The 15,413-nt window shown below is 43.5% G+C and overlaps 1 protein-coding gene across 1 annotated transcript in view; it reads right to left on the bottom strand.

The window, feature by feature from the left end:
- Positions 1-1,960: 1,960 nt before the first annotated feature.
- ttc7a (tetratricopeptide repeat domain 7A) overlaps positions 1,961-15,413 on the bottom strand; it is a 57,605-nt gene continuing 44,152 nt past the window's right edge. The window contains exon 20 of the mRNA XM_030107232.1: positions 1,961-3,861. Coding sequence (XP_029963092.1) covers positions 3,643-3,861 — 219 coding nt within the window. The 3' untranslated portion in view covers positions 1,961-3,642. The remainder of the gene's footprint in view (positions 3,862-15,413) is intronic.

The raw sequence follows: 15,413 nt of genomic DNA, 5'->3' as shown, positions 1-15,413 counted from the left end.
GTGTAAACGGGGCTAAAAAAAAAAAAAAAGAAGAAGAAAAAAAAACACCATTTCTGACATTATGTGCAAACTGGGCGAGCAGCTGGGAACAATCTGATGCAATGCAGTCACTTCTCAGTCTGTTTGCTTGAGGCCACAGTGGATTGACTTCCTAACACTGGTATTTATCATGGAAGCACTTAAATAGCAAAAATTGTGATTCATGTAACGTTTCACGCTCACACAGTGTCTTCTGAAGTTATGGATGTTACGTTATTGTATTTTACCGTTTGAGAACTTACCAAGAATTCCTCCAGCGATCATTTCAATCAAGATCTGGATTAGTTGCGTCCTGTGTTTGGCCTGTGCTTCAATCCGACTGTAATCGAACTGCACCAGAGTGCCGCTCTGTAAACAGCTTTAATCTGCTTGAGGGGTTCACCAGGGTTCATATGACAGCATCCACACACAGTGGAATCATACCCAGGGTGGTTTTAACTGTATCATCAAAAAGTCAATCAGTGTCTGTTCAAGTAAACAATTCTGATTCATAGATGTGTGTTCATCCATTCATGCTGTTTGTGTGACTAAAGGGAAAAATGTGCCAAGTGGACCTGACCACGTAACACCTGTTGCTAACCATCACCCCACCCTTATGTCACTCACACACACTCTCTAGGTTTTGCTGCTCAGGTGCTTCAGCGAGAGCGCAACCAGAGCGATACGCATGGATGATCTGACTCACACTGATCTTGACACACATACAAACAGTATGGAGGCATGTATGTAAATGTGTGTGTGTGTGTGTGTGTGTTTGTGTGGTGACACCAGGTCCACTGAATAGAGCTTCATCTGCCTGTTGACATACTGAAAGGCTTTTGCAGCAGGTCGCTTCTTCCATTAATCTGTCTCCTTTTACCAGAGCTGTCAAGACCATGGCATGTATGCATGCGTGTGTGTGTGTGTGTGTGTGTACTCTACCACACAATGTGTGTATCCGCTTCACATTGTCACTGTGCGTGCTTCTGTGCATGTGCGAGCACACCATGTAATATTTCACTCCTTCCCCTCGGGGATTAGACCATTCATCTCCCGGAGCCCCTGTGTAGGTGTCTCACACAGCGCTAATGAGGAGAGGATGGAACCGCAGAGAGCTGCCGAGCGAGCAGGGAGAAGTAAAAATAGACTCCTTCGGACGGAAGGAAAAAGAAAAGGAGAGGTGACATGATCGATAATTTCTGTGCTGGGGGAAAAAAAAAAAATCAAAGTATTGATGGAGGAGGGATTTTCAGGGCCGAGGGAGAAGGGAACGTGGGCGATCGCGGAGCTTTAAGAAGAATAAAATAAAGACGGAAAAGATGGGGGGATTAGTGCTGGCTGTCTTGCAGGGAAATGGCTGATATTTGTTTTGTGCTGCCAGCGAAGGCAGGGACTCTTCCCATAACACAAATCAATTTACACCAGCCGGAGACATTGATTACAGCTGGCTCATACCTCACATGGTAACAGCAGACATCAAACAGACACTGTCAAGCCTGTAAAACCACACAACGAGGGCATTATCTGTGTGTGTGTGTGTGTGTGTGTGTGTGTGTGTGTGTGTGTGTGTGTGTGTGTGTGTGTGTTGCTCAGCAGACCAGATATCTCTCTGCTTCCCCAGTTACTCAAACAAGGGGATGGCTGCTAGGCAACCAAGCCACATCACATCACATCAGGCAAGCCGGAGAGCGAGCGAGAGACGAAGAAGAGATACAGAAAGAGAGAGAGAGAGTAAGAGAAGAGGAGGAGGTGGTGGAGGAGGAGGAGGAGGAGGAGGAGGGAGTTCGGAGGCAGAAAACTGTGCTGGCAGTATTACATAAGCCGGCAGCCCAGTCCCACTGCTCACATTAATGTGGTTAGGCACTCGGAAGTGATGTCCATTAGTCACAAGTGACAAGGCAGGTGAAGATGTGGCGTCCAGCAGTGATTTTTTTTAAAAGCTATTGTTGTTTATAATGGAGAGCATTACAAACAGATGAGTCAAAAAAAAAAAAAAAAAAAAAAGAAGGGACAAAACGCACACACACACACACACACACACACACACACGAGCGGATGAGTCGCCTTCTGTAGCGTACAAAGAGAACAAACAGAACAGGGACTGATAACACCCGGGAGGGATCATTTAAAAGCAAACACACATGCATGGAAATACATAATGTAAAGGTACAGTGTAGGAAAACACGCACGCACATACAGTGTACAGATACATATAAGATGCCACAAGGTATGATACCACCTCTACAAAATATATGAGCTCTCATCTGAAGATGAGAAGCAGTGTGTGTGCGTGCGTGCAATAAAGCTGTGTCAATCAACGCCATCATTAAAAATACATCACAGGTTAAAATAAGGATGAAGTGGAGCTGCTGCTGCTGCGACTGACGGTCTATATGTTCACTACCTACACACTGAAACAATGCGCATTCAGTGTCGGGATGCAGCCAGCACATCGCTGTGATTCCCCCAGCTTCACGGCGACGCTCATCGGCTGTGATCATCTCAGACTATTAACCGTCCGCCATCGCTAACTTCAGCCAACCACTCACTCCACGGGAGGCGAGGTTTCATAAGAGTGCTTGAAACATTTCACACAGTTGAAGCAACTGTGTTTTTAGGAAGTGTTCAAGGTGATGTTTCAAAAGATGTGCCACAGGATGTTTGTGTTCTGTACAGTGCTGAAAAATGCACATAAAGTGAAAGTATAATTTGAAGGTATTACAATTGAGGAATATTCAAACGTCTGTGCTTTCTTGCTAAAAGAGAGATGAGAAAATATATGTTCAAAACATCCATCCAACAAATTTAACAAATCTAGTATCAAAGTTCCTGCAGACCAAAGACAAGTTGACTATCCAGATTTCTACAGCAGTTCCTTGAAAAATCCAATAGATTGGACTTTCAGTGCTATCGTAGCAACGACCAACACTTCACTAACATCATGACCGACTCTACTTTGGTGAAGCTTCGATACTGAAGCTGCTTGATTCAGTCCAGGTACCCTGACTTCATGTTTATGGTGCTGCCTGGTTTTCTTCTTGTTTCCAGTGTCCAACAACCCAAACAGTCAAACTGTGTGATTTTTGCTTGTAGAGAAAACCCCAAAACAGGAGAATATGGATTTGGACTTGGACATGAGGCCAACAATTTCATGACTGGAGCTTAAGAACATTACATTTCCACTGGTTAGTTGGTCGACGTGGGTCAAAGCAGCAGTCACGCTAAGAGTTCATCACCCCAAATTTCTGACACTCAGGATTTTATCACAGGTTGTCTTTGGTCACAACACCATGACAACAGCCACTGAACCAGTCTCAGCGCGACGCAGGACCACCGATTCTCTCACGACTGTTATCTACCCGTGGTCTGCAGAAACTTTCATTCATCCACAGAAAGGTTGCAGAAACGGTGCTAACATTTCAGTCCTGGGGGCGAAACCTTCTGTGTCTTACATCAGACTCACTGGACAAACACAGCAGCAGCATCAATCTTCCAGTCTCCCTCTCAGCAAGAAAGCAAAGAGATCCTTTTATGAATCGACCATTCATTTGAAACACATTTTAACTTTGGTTTTCTATCTTCACCCTCAGTTCTTTAATCCCGGTCCCCCCCCCCGCCGGGGTGTCAGAGCTCTCGGGGGATGATGGTGAAGGGCCGGATGGGGCAGGAGGCCTCCAGCTCCAGCGCTGTCAGGAAGCAGTCGGGCGCCTGGCTGCAGTCGCGGCTCTGCAGGGCCTCGCCCAGGCCGCTCCACGCCTCGTGAGAGGTGCTGTGGATCTGAACGGCGTCGCGCAGCACCTTCTCTCCGAGGTGCACGCGCCCGGTTTTCACCAGGAGAAGACCCTATGGAAGAAATGCAGGAAACATATCCTGGGTTAATATCTGAGGAGCTTTTTTCCAGGAACAAAGGGAGGCATAGCAGGATTAGAACAAGTTAAGCTTTAATTCACGGCAGCACAGCTCTCAAACTACCAAGTCCAGGAGAATAAGGACTGGGAACCATGACACTCTGGAAGAAATGGAATTCACCTAAATTCCAAGGTTAGCTGGAGGATAAAAGCTGACCTTTTCATGCTCTAATAGCCCCAATACAACTTCTCTGTACCTCGTGTCCAAATGTTCAACAACCTAAATGACAACCATTAAAACATTTTATGTCAGGAGGAGATCAAGTAAGCAGATGGTGGCTTTTTGCCTAAAAAAATCCAAATCTTGGATTATAATGCCTGCTGTCCTGTGGACTAGTTAAGGTCGACAGAAAAAAAAAAACAAAAAACAAACAAAACCACAAAGCAACAGAAACAACGGTGGCCGTCGTGTTCGGCGGAGATTGTGCAACTGAAGGGAGAAAATCCGCAAATGATGAGATTAGGAGGAGAAAGACAGTGCAGGAGTCAAACACAGACACACACCAGAGTTATGAAAGCTGATGCAGTGTTTGGGGTCAGAGGAGAGGCTGCTGGAAGGAGCGCTTCAAGCAGATGGAAATGATGTGTGTTTTACATCCCCGCTCATGACTTGCCCTCACGGTTTAGATCAGTGAAGAGTTTTTCTACCTTGAAGCAAAGAGTGAAAAAAAAAATTTCTTTGGGGTTTGGTTTATGTGTCCTACTTTAGCCTCTAGATTTGGTTTTCTTTGCAGTCCTCCAAATCAATAACAACTTTTCATTTTGCTCCTATCAGCCGTGTTAGTGTAGCTTGCTGTCTAGTGAGCCACTATTAAAAATAATCCATATTCATATCATTTTTTTGGTTTTAGCTTCTTTTTATTCACTTTATTCATTTTCTTTTGAGCTGCTGTGATGCAAATACGTCCCTTCAAAGCAGCCTGAAGCTTGATATTTCACTACTTTTACCTTCAATACTTGACAATATAATGTGAAAAGAAAATATAGAAAAGCTAACCAGTGTCCTTTAAACGTCCAAAGTCCCTAAATGCTAATTTTAATTACCGTCATCGATCATCGTCCATAGAGACATTAAGTCTTCACGGTGGACTGAAGTGGCCAAACTGGTTAAAGACGGTGCTGTGTTCCTGTTAGTCCACGGTGGCGTGCTGGGTGACGGCTGCCCGAGGCTCTGCCAGTACGAGTGTTGGGTCTGCGTGTGCTCGCCGTGTGAAGCTACGCTCCGTAATGCACAAGTATGTGGCAGGAAATGCAAGAGGAGGAAGGAAACAAGAGGCGAGGAAATGGCGGTTCATGTACAAACGGAGCGCAACGTTACGTCTGGGGAGTGTAAAAGACGGAAAGCCGTGTGAGAGAAAGGAGAAAGTTAGGGATAATATCTGTTGGCACCACAGAAAAGGTCACTGATGTGTGTGTGTGTGTGTGTGTGTGTGTGTGTGTGTGTGTGTGTGTGTGTGTGTGTGTGTTGTGTCTCATTGGAGCTTGGCACAGTTGGGGTGCGTTTGAGAGGCCGGCAAGAAAAGGGCGTCACGCAATCTGACCAACAGAACGCACACACGCACGCACACACACACACTACAGTGTCACATGCACACTCAAGGTGACAACAGGCAGCCTCTCTCGCACACCCACACCCCTCCTTCACTTTAACTCGCGCACGCACAGACGCACAGTGAGCTGGCCTGAGGTCAGACAGACGAGTCTTGTTATGCAGCCTCTGCTCACAAGCTCCAGATTAATTGGGCTGAAATTCACATCGCTGTCTAGGGGCTCTGATGCAACTTTCAATAAGAGCAAACACACACACACACACACACACACACACACACACACACACACACACACACACACACGCTCTTTCTCCTCTGTTCTTCTTTCCCTCACTGCTGCCGGCTGAGAGCAAAACACAGAGGAGCACCATGAAACACTGGGGTACAAAGAGCGCCCGTCACAGGACGCTCGGGCAGGTTTACCGGCTCTTTGAGAGTACACGTGCGCCCTGCTCGCCGCTGATGGTCCCACTGTCCATCTGGGCTCTCGTCTCCAGACTCACAGGGGTTACATTGTTCCAGCATTTCCTGGCATAAACACTGTCAGCTACCGGACTGACGTTCGCGCCAACGCTCACACCCTTCCATCTGCAGCCTCTGTCAGTTATGCCGGTAACCATGGAAAAGTTGATGCTGCTCGGTCAGCAGCTCCATCACCAAAACACGACGGTACAAACTGTGTGAGCACAACAGCACACACACACACAGGCGCGCTTTCACTCTACCTGTTTGCTCCTTTAGTGGAAGCAAATTTTTCTTCAACACAGAGGCAAGGATCGACGGATAACATAACCACGTGAACCAAAGTTTAAAGCTTTGACTTCACGTCTAGACATGTGAAAATACTGCAGATTTTGGGGCGGGACTAGAAAAACTACACATTTACAAAGTACATACAAAAATGTCCCCACTCCACGAAGAGTTAAGTTGTTCTCAGATTACATGCATGTGACAATGAGCTCGTTTGTCTCTTTTCTGGACGTCAGCAATGAAGAGGCAGTGCTTGAGGTCGCCATGTTGGCTCTGTGTAGTTCTCACATGAAAGCTGTAAACTGGGAAATGGGACTTCCCCGACTCATGGGACTACCCCTGTTGCAGCATTGATTCAATTGTTTGATGGACAAGGACACTCAAACGATAACCTATACGTCAATCGCACCAGACTTGCTCTTATTGGAATGATGCTTACTGAGAGAGAACCCACTGTGATTTGCATCATGTGTCTGACTTGTTTGAAAGTTGTCGTAGATTTCAACATCAGAGAATCATCAGAGGTGATGGTATGTGAGTCACGTCGAGATTTGCAAAAAATGATCAATCCAATCCTGCAGACCACATCTATGTAACATCTGAGTCAGTAGTTCAGTAAACAGGATCAGCAGGTTTGATTTTAATATAATATCAACCAACCTGACAGTGACGTGAAAGACTGTGCAGTGGAGATGTGTATTTTTGTTAAATGGAGGTATTTAGCTAATCCTTACTGTGGTTTGACTAATCTGCACACGATCCATCCTCAGTGCATCTTGACTCTGATCCAGTGTGACCAAACACTATTTAACTGCAACACAATAATCCATAAAACAATTTGATACCACTTTTAAAATGATTTAACAATTTTCAACTTCTGTCTGTGACAATATCATTGCATGGGCTTGCTAACTGACAGCGAGCGAACCCAGGGCAGCCATTTTTTTTTATTTCCAAAAAGAAGGCACTTGATTCATTGCAATACATGAAATGAAACTTGGAGTTAACTCTGACATGTTCTTGAAAGCTCCTTGGAAAACAATGAAAACTTGAAATAAATATTAGCCATGCTAACTACCTAGCTAATGTTCCGACTGCTTCTTTTCAGTGGCACCCTTTAGTAAATTAAATAACATTAAAACCTGCTGATTAAATGGAGCTTACTCAGGGATGTGTTTCCCTCTTGTCTTGTCTCACAAATATCAAAAAACGTGACTATTTTCATAGTTGTTCATCATCAGTTCCTATATAAAATCACAAGCTATAAATGACCTACTCTGCCTCTTTCAGGGAAACTCATACGTTTACTGTGATGGTGGATAACATTTTGCACAGGGTCAGTTCACATAACTGTGTAGAGAAGCCGAAATGTTTTTCAAATTTATCACATTGACATTTTGTTAAAGGGGGACCTTATGTGGCCAAAATGCCAAATACATATGATGTAAAGTCTTCCTCTTGAGACTGATGCTTTAATCTGAGCTCATGCGAGATTGTCAAGGTTTTATTTTTGTTTTGTTTTTATGGTCATGTACTTCGGAATGAAGATGTGAAATTTGACAAACTGCATGAAGAAATAATAACAAATCAATTTTCCAGTGTTGTTTTTCCATTTGGAACGTTAGCTTAACTGTAGCTCTTGCCTCCGGTGTTGGTGTAAAGCTAGGCTACGCTCTCCAATTGACCGTCTATTGAACGAATATGAGATTGGTAATGAAATTCTTCGCAGCACTCAAGTTGGACACAAACAGGAAGTTGACTCAGAGAATGATGAACATGAACGATTTCCAGGGACGGTGTTTTTTTTTTTTTTTTTTTTTTTCCGCTACTCGGGTCATCCACTAATTGCTGGCTAACAGGCTGAGATAAACGCAGCCGTCGCGGATGTGGATGAAGAAAGTAGAGGAGCGACCGGATAGCGAGGGAAGTGAGGGAACAAACTCAAGAACATTTCGATTGCCACCGAGTGTTGCTGGCACTGCACTGATAAAACTGGTATCTGTTGGTCTTTCTGTAATTACTTCCAGCCATCTGTCTCCAGTTTTACCTCATCTGATCCCATCCAGCTTGGCAGCACATGGTTTCGTTTCTTGCCGTGCCATTTAAGCACAAGCGAGCCACGCCGAGACAAACCGAGCGAGTGGGCAGTGGTGCCTGCATCCGCCGCTCGGGCCAAGTTCGAGCCGAGTTTTAACATGCTGCACGCAATACAGAGGAGCTAATTAATTGTGTTTCCATGGGCTGGATTGAAGGAGAAGAAAAAGGAGCTTCCTGAATCTCACAAACACATTACAGAGATTCGATTGTGGCATTGATTAGCATTGGGTAAATGAGTTTTAGCTCTTTGGTGTCAGCCAATATCATTCATATTTAATACTGTTTAATGACAAGAACAGTGGTTTTTAGTGTTGTCGTGCTGTGCAATAAAATGTTATTTACAGGATGAATATTAACTACATATAACTTCATTATGAGGACAAACTTATTTTGCCCCAGGTTTAAACATTTCATAATATCATAGTTTGGATATAAACAGAAGTTACAAAGTGATTAAAAACTACAGGCTTTGAGCTAATCTGAGGTTGTAGACACAAACTGACCAGCGAAGGGGCAGACTGAGGGTTACAAATCAACATCCACTCTACATATATATAGTTATGGATTGTTTATGCATATTCTTATTTGTCCAAGAAGAGCATTTCAAAGCAATCAGACCAGCTGGACTTGTCACATATTTCTGACAATTTTGCGATGGTTGTCCTAAAAATGTTGCAGGAACTTGAAAAGAAAGCTTACAAAATTACACCTTCGAGGAACCAATGGTGATTCCGATTACAATTTCCAAGACATACGACCAAGTCCAGTAGATTCAGTTGCTTTGAGACACCATACGGATCATTTCTCTGTAAAAACAGCACCGAAATCGCAATAATTGAGACGGAGCACAGACATCCCAGCTCTAAATATAGCCTCACAATCTGCTGTTGTCATCTATGTTGCTCACAGAGCTGAGGAGAGATGGGCTGTCCAGAGAAACCAGAGAATGACAAGAAGCCCATGATTTGTTAGGAATGGTTGTGATAGCTGCTGAACCTTGTGTGTGACATAACTCAGGTCCTCTAGGGCCATGCTAATGCCATTCAGCAGTCAGAGGCGTTGCTATGTCAGCTATTAACCATCTGTTGAACCCCTGTCTTCCAACGTCGACTACTGACATACATGTGCTGTAACCCAATGACCCGCGACTGAACCGGGAGGAGAACCTTTATCTGAACCTTTAATCCCATCAGCCTTCATGTCTGGCCAGACAGGGAGCAGTGAGGTGAGCCAAGGTCTCTGTATTCACCTCCATCATGTTGGCTTAAACTTTCCCTTCTTACTAAGCTCTTTCTACACAACTTTCTTTTGACTTTCTTAAATCGTCTGGGAAGTTTATTTGTCTCAATGTCTGACTTAGAAGAGAAGACTAATGCCACTGAATCTTCGCTAAAGGACGGCTTTAGAGCAGACAAACCTCCTTATCCCAGCTGTCTGACAGCACCATATACCAATTCACTCTCCAGTTGTAAGTCTTTATTTACCCTCTATTCAAAATACTGACATCCAGCTCTCCTCATTTCAACAGTCTACCAAATATTTACAATAAAACCCATGTCTTTTTCCATGGAAACATCTATGACTTGTCAAGACTTCTCAAAGACTCTTTGGGTCAGAAACAAGATAAGAACAGCTTATATAACTAGTGAGGAGGAACTTTGACGAATCAGACTTTTCATTTTCAAAACATTGTTTATAGATCACAATCACCTGGCCACAAACCACTTATTAACAATATTTGTTGGGCTGAATACAGGAGGCCCATTGCAAAGTGATAGAATACTGTAAAACAGAGAGGAAATAAGTCGTATATATTTGTATGGTATCATTTATCATTGATATTTCTTCAAGCATCAAAACATTATGTGCTTTTCTTCCACTGTGGGTACAGTTGGTGGTGTTTAGATGGTTTAAGGGTCGAAACAGTCTTTACTGACGACTCTTTTCACTATTCTGAGCTCTTCTAAAAGCTCATTTAAGCCGTGCGTACAAAGTAAATCAGACACATGTGCCTGAAATGGTGTAAATGTCACTGACCTTATAATCTGCTTGAGTTGAAATGAGTATTTGGCTTTCAATCTACCAGAGGACGCGGCACTAAATCAAAACACCAGTTAAATACCAAAACATATGAGAAGAGTTCATTTTCTAGAGAACTGATGAAAATCAGCAATAACTACACTTGTGATGCATGACGAAGCGGTAATGCTGCTCTTGGAGAATATTGACTAATTTTTATCCGGTTCTAATCACAACACTGCCCTTTAGCCCTCCAGTGGTACTGCCATGCTTAGTTTATATCTATTTAGTCATTTAGTCTCTATGTTCCAATATACATTGTTTATTTTTTTATTTTTTCATTATCAAATAACCTTAAGCTTCCCCCCGACACAACTTGCTTCTTAAGGGAATGAATTACTCCCACTTGAATCCAACATCTGAACAAACATCTGATCATTCAGACTAAAGCCAACAGCTTTGTTGAACCAATGAGCTATACAGTGCTTTCTTTCTGTCACCCTGGTGTTATATTCAACTTCATATGTTAACCATCCTCTGCACAGTCAGCACCAGAACGGCGTGCTGGAGAATCTCTACCTGTGCTCCCTGTGTGAGGGAAGAAAGAAAGAAAGAAGCATATAAAGTGCAGTCACAATTGATTTCTTCAAGTACATTCTCACCTTTCCACAGATTACATCACATATATGAATATATAACTGGACAAAAGTCAACACACACACACACACACACACACACACACACACACTCACGCACACACACACACACAGAGTATGAAAGAAGAGAAATGAAAGAAAAGGCTGATAGTGGAGACAAATAGGAAAGAAAATGGAAGAAAGCAAGGAAGGAAGAGAGTGTGAGCCAGCGAGAAAGAGCTAAACTGGGAACAATGAAGGGAGAGAGAGAGAGAGAGAGAGAGAGAGAGAGAGAGAGGCGTCAAAGAAAAAGGAATAAATAAGTGAGCCCAGATGAGCCATACATAGCAACGGAGGCACAAGCCAACCCCCAATCGTCTCTGTTTGCCCCCTCCTTGTTTTTTTTTCCTTCCTCTCTCTCTCTCTCTCTCTCTCTCTCTCTCTCTCTCTCTCTCTCTCTCTCTCTGGTTATCATTGGTCTTGCTCAATAGAATACATTTCACTCGTTGCTAGGCAATTCCATAAAGCGGCAAGAACGAGCAAAGTGTTATAAATAATGTATTTGCATTATCTAATCAGCTGACAACCACCCCCACCCACAAGGAGAGAGAGAGAGAGAGAGGGAGAGAGAGGGAGAGAGAGAGAGAGAGAGAGAGAGAGAGAGAGAGAGAGAGAGAGAGAGAGAGAGAGAGAGAGAGAGAGAGAGAGAGAGAGATGGGGGCATTTGATAATTGGAACGCAATTAATTCAATGAGCACAAGTCCTTGAGAGTATGCATGCATATGTGGAGCTGTGTATGAATATGCTGCGGCTGGAGAGGAGTACAAGTGTGCCTCTGTGTGTGTGTGTGTGTGTGTGTGTGTGTGTGTGTGTGTGTGTGTGTGTGTGTGTGTGTGTGTGTGACTCAGATTGGGCTCTACCACCGAGGAGCAGGAATGAGACGTGGAAGATGTTGAGAGAGGGTCAGATTCATTGCATACCATCGCCGGAAGCGAGACTGGGCCGTGCTTCAGGATCAGCTACCCATCAGGACACACACGTATACATCTCTCTCACACACACACACACACACGCGCGCAAGCACACACGCCCGCACAACAAACAAACACTCCCCATAATGAGGTTAACAACACAGACAAGACGAGTGTGTAATTGCGGACATCTCTGCTGCTACAAGAGACGGAGCGAACACGCGCCTGGATGAAACTCGTGGACCGTGACGACCCAGAAATCCAACTTTACTGATCCGTTACCATCGCACGTGTGCACACCCAGCGTGCCATGGAGCTATACTGGTCTCCACTCACTACCACACCCTCACCCATCCAAAAATACCCTGAAACCAGCAGCTGACCAGAGCCGTGAGTCACAGTCTGATCGCTGCGCTGCTCCGTCTCGCATACATGCTGCTCAAAATGAAAAGAAAAAAAGAAAAACCCAAACATGTGGACACAGCTGATGCTAATAAGTCAGAGGCGGAGCTCAGTATAAGGGGAAAGATGGAAATGGCGGTGCTGTGTTAATGTGCACCACGCCACCGGGGCTTCTCCATGACTTCAAGTTATGAGTTTCCCTTACTCACATTTCCCCTTCGCTCATCTGCGGCTCCTGTGGAGAAAATTACCGCTTCACTCCACTCCGGCTGGCCTGAGAGGAGCTACACAGAGCTGTCTCATGCTAGTACTGCTGCTTTTTCTTCTGTATACAGTATATTAGATGTAACTGAAGGTGTGAGTACAGCACCAGGAAAAAAAAAACATGGGGGAAGACATGCCTTCTGTATTGAACTAACCCGAGAAGAGATTTGGTTTTTATGACCTACTTTACCGCCTATGAAGCCCAGTTTACACTATCATAATGTGACAAAGGTTATGAAATATGGCTGAGGGGGTAGTATGGTTCAAACTCTGATCTAATGGTACAAGATTAAAATAGTTTCTTAATGGTTAAGTCCAAAACGTCCGACTGGGAATCTTTCTTTCTCCAGTTTAGTTACATGGTTTTTACCTTCTGTTTATTGCTGTCATATGAATGTTTCCAAATCAATTGATAACACATTAAAAAAAAAACACTCTTGATACTTTTTTCTGTCACATATTACATTTTTGCCATTATAATTTTAGAAATTTAAAAAAAGCGTTTAAAGCGTTTGTTTATAATATCAAAACATATCAAGATAAGGCCATGGCAATATTTATAATATAGATTAAAACTTATTTCAGGTAACTGAACTCACTGATTTTGTAAGACTAAAGACGAATTTACAAAAACAAAAAATTATACCAAATAATATATATCTCCCTCTAGTGGCTGATTCATATGCAACCCTGCAGTTTTGGTGCTAGCTGATGCAACACAAAACTACAAGCAGTCAAGGTAAACTTCGAAAAAGATTTTATCATGTTATTTCCAGGTCTTCTTTTCTGGTCCAGAGATACTGCAGTCTACATTATAGGTGAATGGTAAATCCCCACTTACTACACAGACTAGACTACATCACTGTGTAGCTTTAGACATGTTTGTAGTCACAATTCGCAGCTTCTGTGAGTGACTCAATACCCCACCTTGTGGTGGAGAATTGTATTGCAATTGCTGTGACTTTTTTTCTTATTTAGTTTGTTATTTGAGGTAGTGATATTAAACGACAGCGTTATATATTTTTGAATGGTTTAGAGCAGGGGGCTGTAACCTCAGGTGTGGGTGAGGTGCAGTAGCTGGCACACTCACGCACAATCCCTAGCGGAGGCCAAGAGAATATCAGACCGACTCTTGATATCAGAAAACACTACATGATAGCCCAAACATAAATAGCTAAAGCACCTTAAAAGCGTAATTTCAGTAACCTGTTCCACTCATATTCAACTCTGCCGAGCTTTGATATATCATACTGAGTTTTTCCTCCGTCTTCCTGTTTCTATCTGCACTGATCTTATCCTGCTGCCTGACGCTGTCAGGTCTATAAAAGAAACCCAGGAAAAACTGTGGAATTTTCTCGTGAAGGAAAACCGCAGGAGAGCGTCTTATTTCATCTGCAGCCCTGAACTCCACAAAAGAAAAACCTTGTGAAACATCTTAAGGACATTCAAAGGAAAGAAGGAAAAAAAAAAAAGTGCAGTGTGTACTTTTTGCAGAACAATGGCTCAAGTGGAGGAATATCACCCAAGAATACCATCAGAATCCCCCTCCAGGCAGAGCAGAATAAATGGGCCACTGGCACACAAAGTGTCCACAGCAGATACAGTATAAAAATAAATGCATGAAGGCAGAGACACTGGAGGAGCAGCAACTGTATGTTGCATTCTGGAGGGTTGATGCAAGGCAGAAATACGGGCAGAGCTCCAAATAAAATGTCCCACACACTGTCCCACTTAGGTCCCAACACAATGCTGCAACTGAAATGCAGCTATTTACCACACTCCCTCCTCCATTAGCATGTCTAAATATATTCCACAACATATAGTATTCAATATGGCGGCAGATATATATATATATATATATATATATATATATATATATATATATATATATATATATATATATATATATATATATTTTATATATATATATATTTTTTTTTTTTTTTTTTTTTTTGTATTTGGGTCAACATGTGCTTTAATCCAAGTGCATACATTTAGTTTGCACAAATAGTCCACATGTGCATCAACTCCACGGAGAAAGGACACACACACACACACACACACACACACACACACACACACACACAGACACACACACACACACACACACACACACACACACACACACACACATCCAGACTGAGAACACATCTGTCCTGTAAGAGACCCAGAGTAGGACACTGCCAGCTGGCTTTGTTTCAACTTTTCACCCCCTGGGATTGGTTCTCCCACAGGCCAAATATGGAAGAGATGCGTACCGCTGTCTCCCCCAGTGGGACTCACTTCCACACACTCACACTCACACACACACACACACACACACACACACACACACACACACACACACACACACACACAACGACAGAAGATCCAAAAGAGCACAGTGGAAGCAAGAGCATTAACCTTATGTGGTCACAAGATGTCTCAAACTCAACTCAAAGTGATATCAAGCAGCACATCTATGGAGGGCACGGTCACTGTGTGTGTTTGTGTGTGTGTGTGTGTGTGTGTGTGTGTGTGTGTGTGTGTGTGTGTGTGTGTGTGTGTGTGTGTGTGTGTGTGTGCATGTGCGAATCTTACATTTGAGGAATATCCCCTAGTTCATTCACCATGACAACAGAGAAAGTTCAAAGGTCAGAGGAGCTGTGGTTAATCCATTGGATCATCAAGAAGGCAGACTGGGAGAGAGACTGGGAGAGAGACTGAGAGAGAGAGTGGGTGGAAGTGGGCGAGAGAGAGAGAGGGGGGGATCTGCTTGGATGAAAGAAATATGGGGGAGTGATCAGGATCAGGAGAGAG

Source organism: Salarias fasciatus, chromosome 13, assembly GCF_902148845.1.
Source record: "Salarias fasciatus chromosome 13, fSalaFa1.1, whole genome shotgun sequence".
NCBI classification, from domain to species: domain Eukaryota; kingdom Metazoa; phylum Chordata; class Actinopteri; order Blenniiformes; family Blenniidae; genus Salarias; species Salarias fasciatus.
The sequence above is the reverse complement of the archived record's forward strand: the minus strand, read 5'-3'. Positions and strand labels throughout refer to the sequence as shown.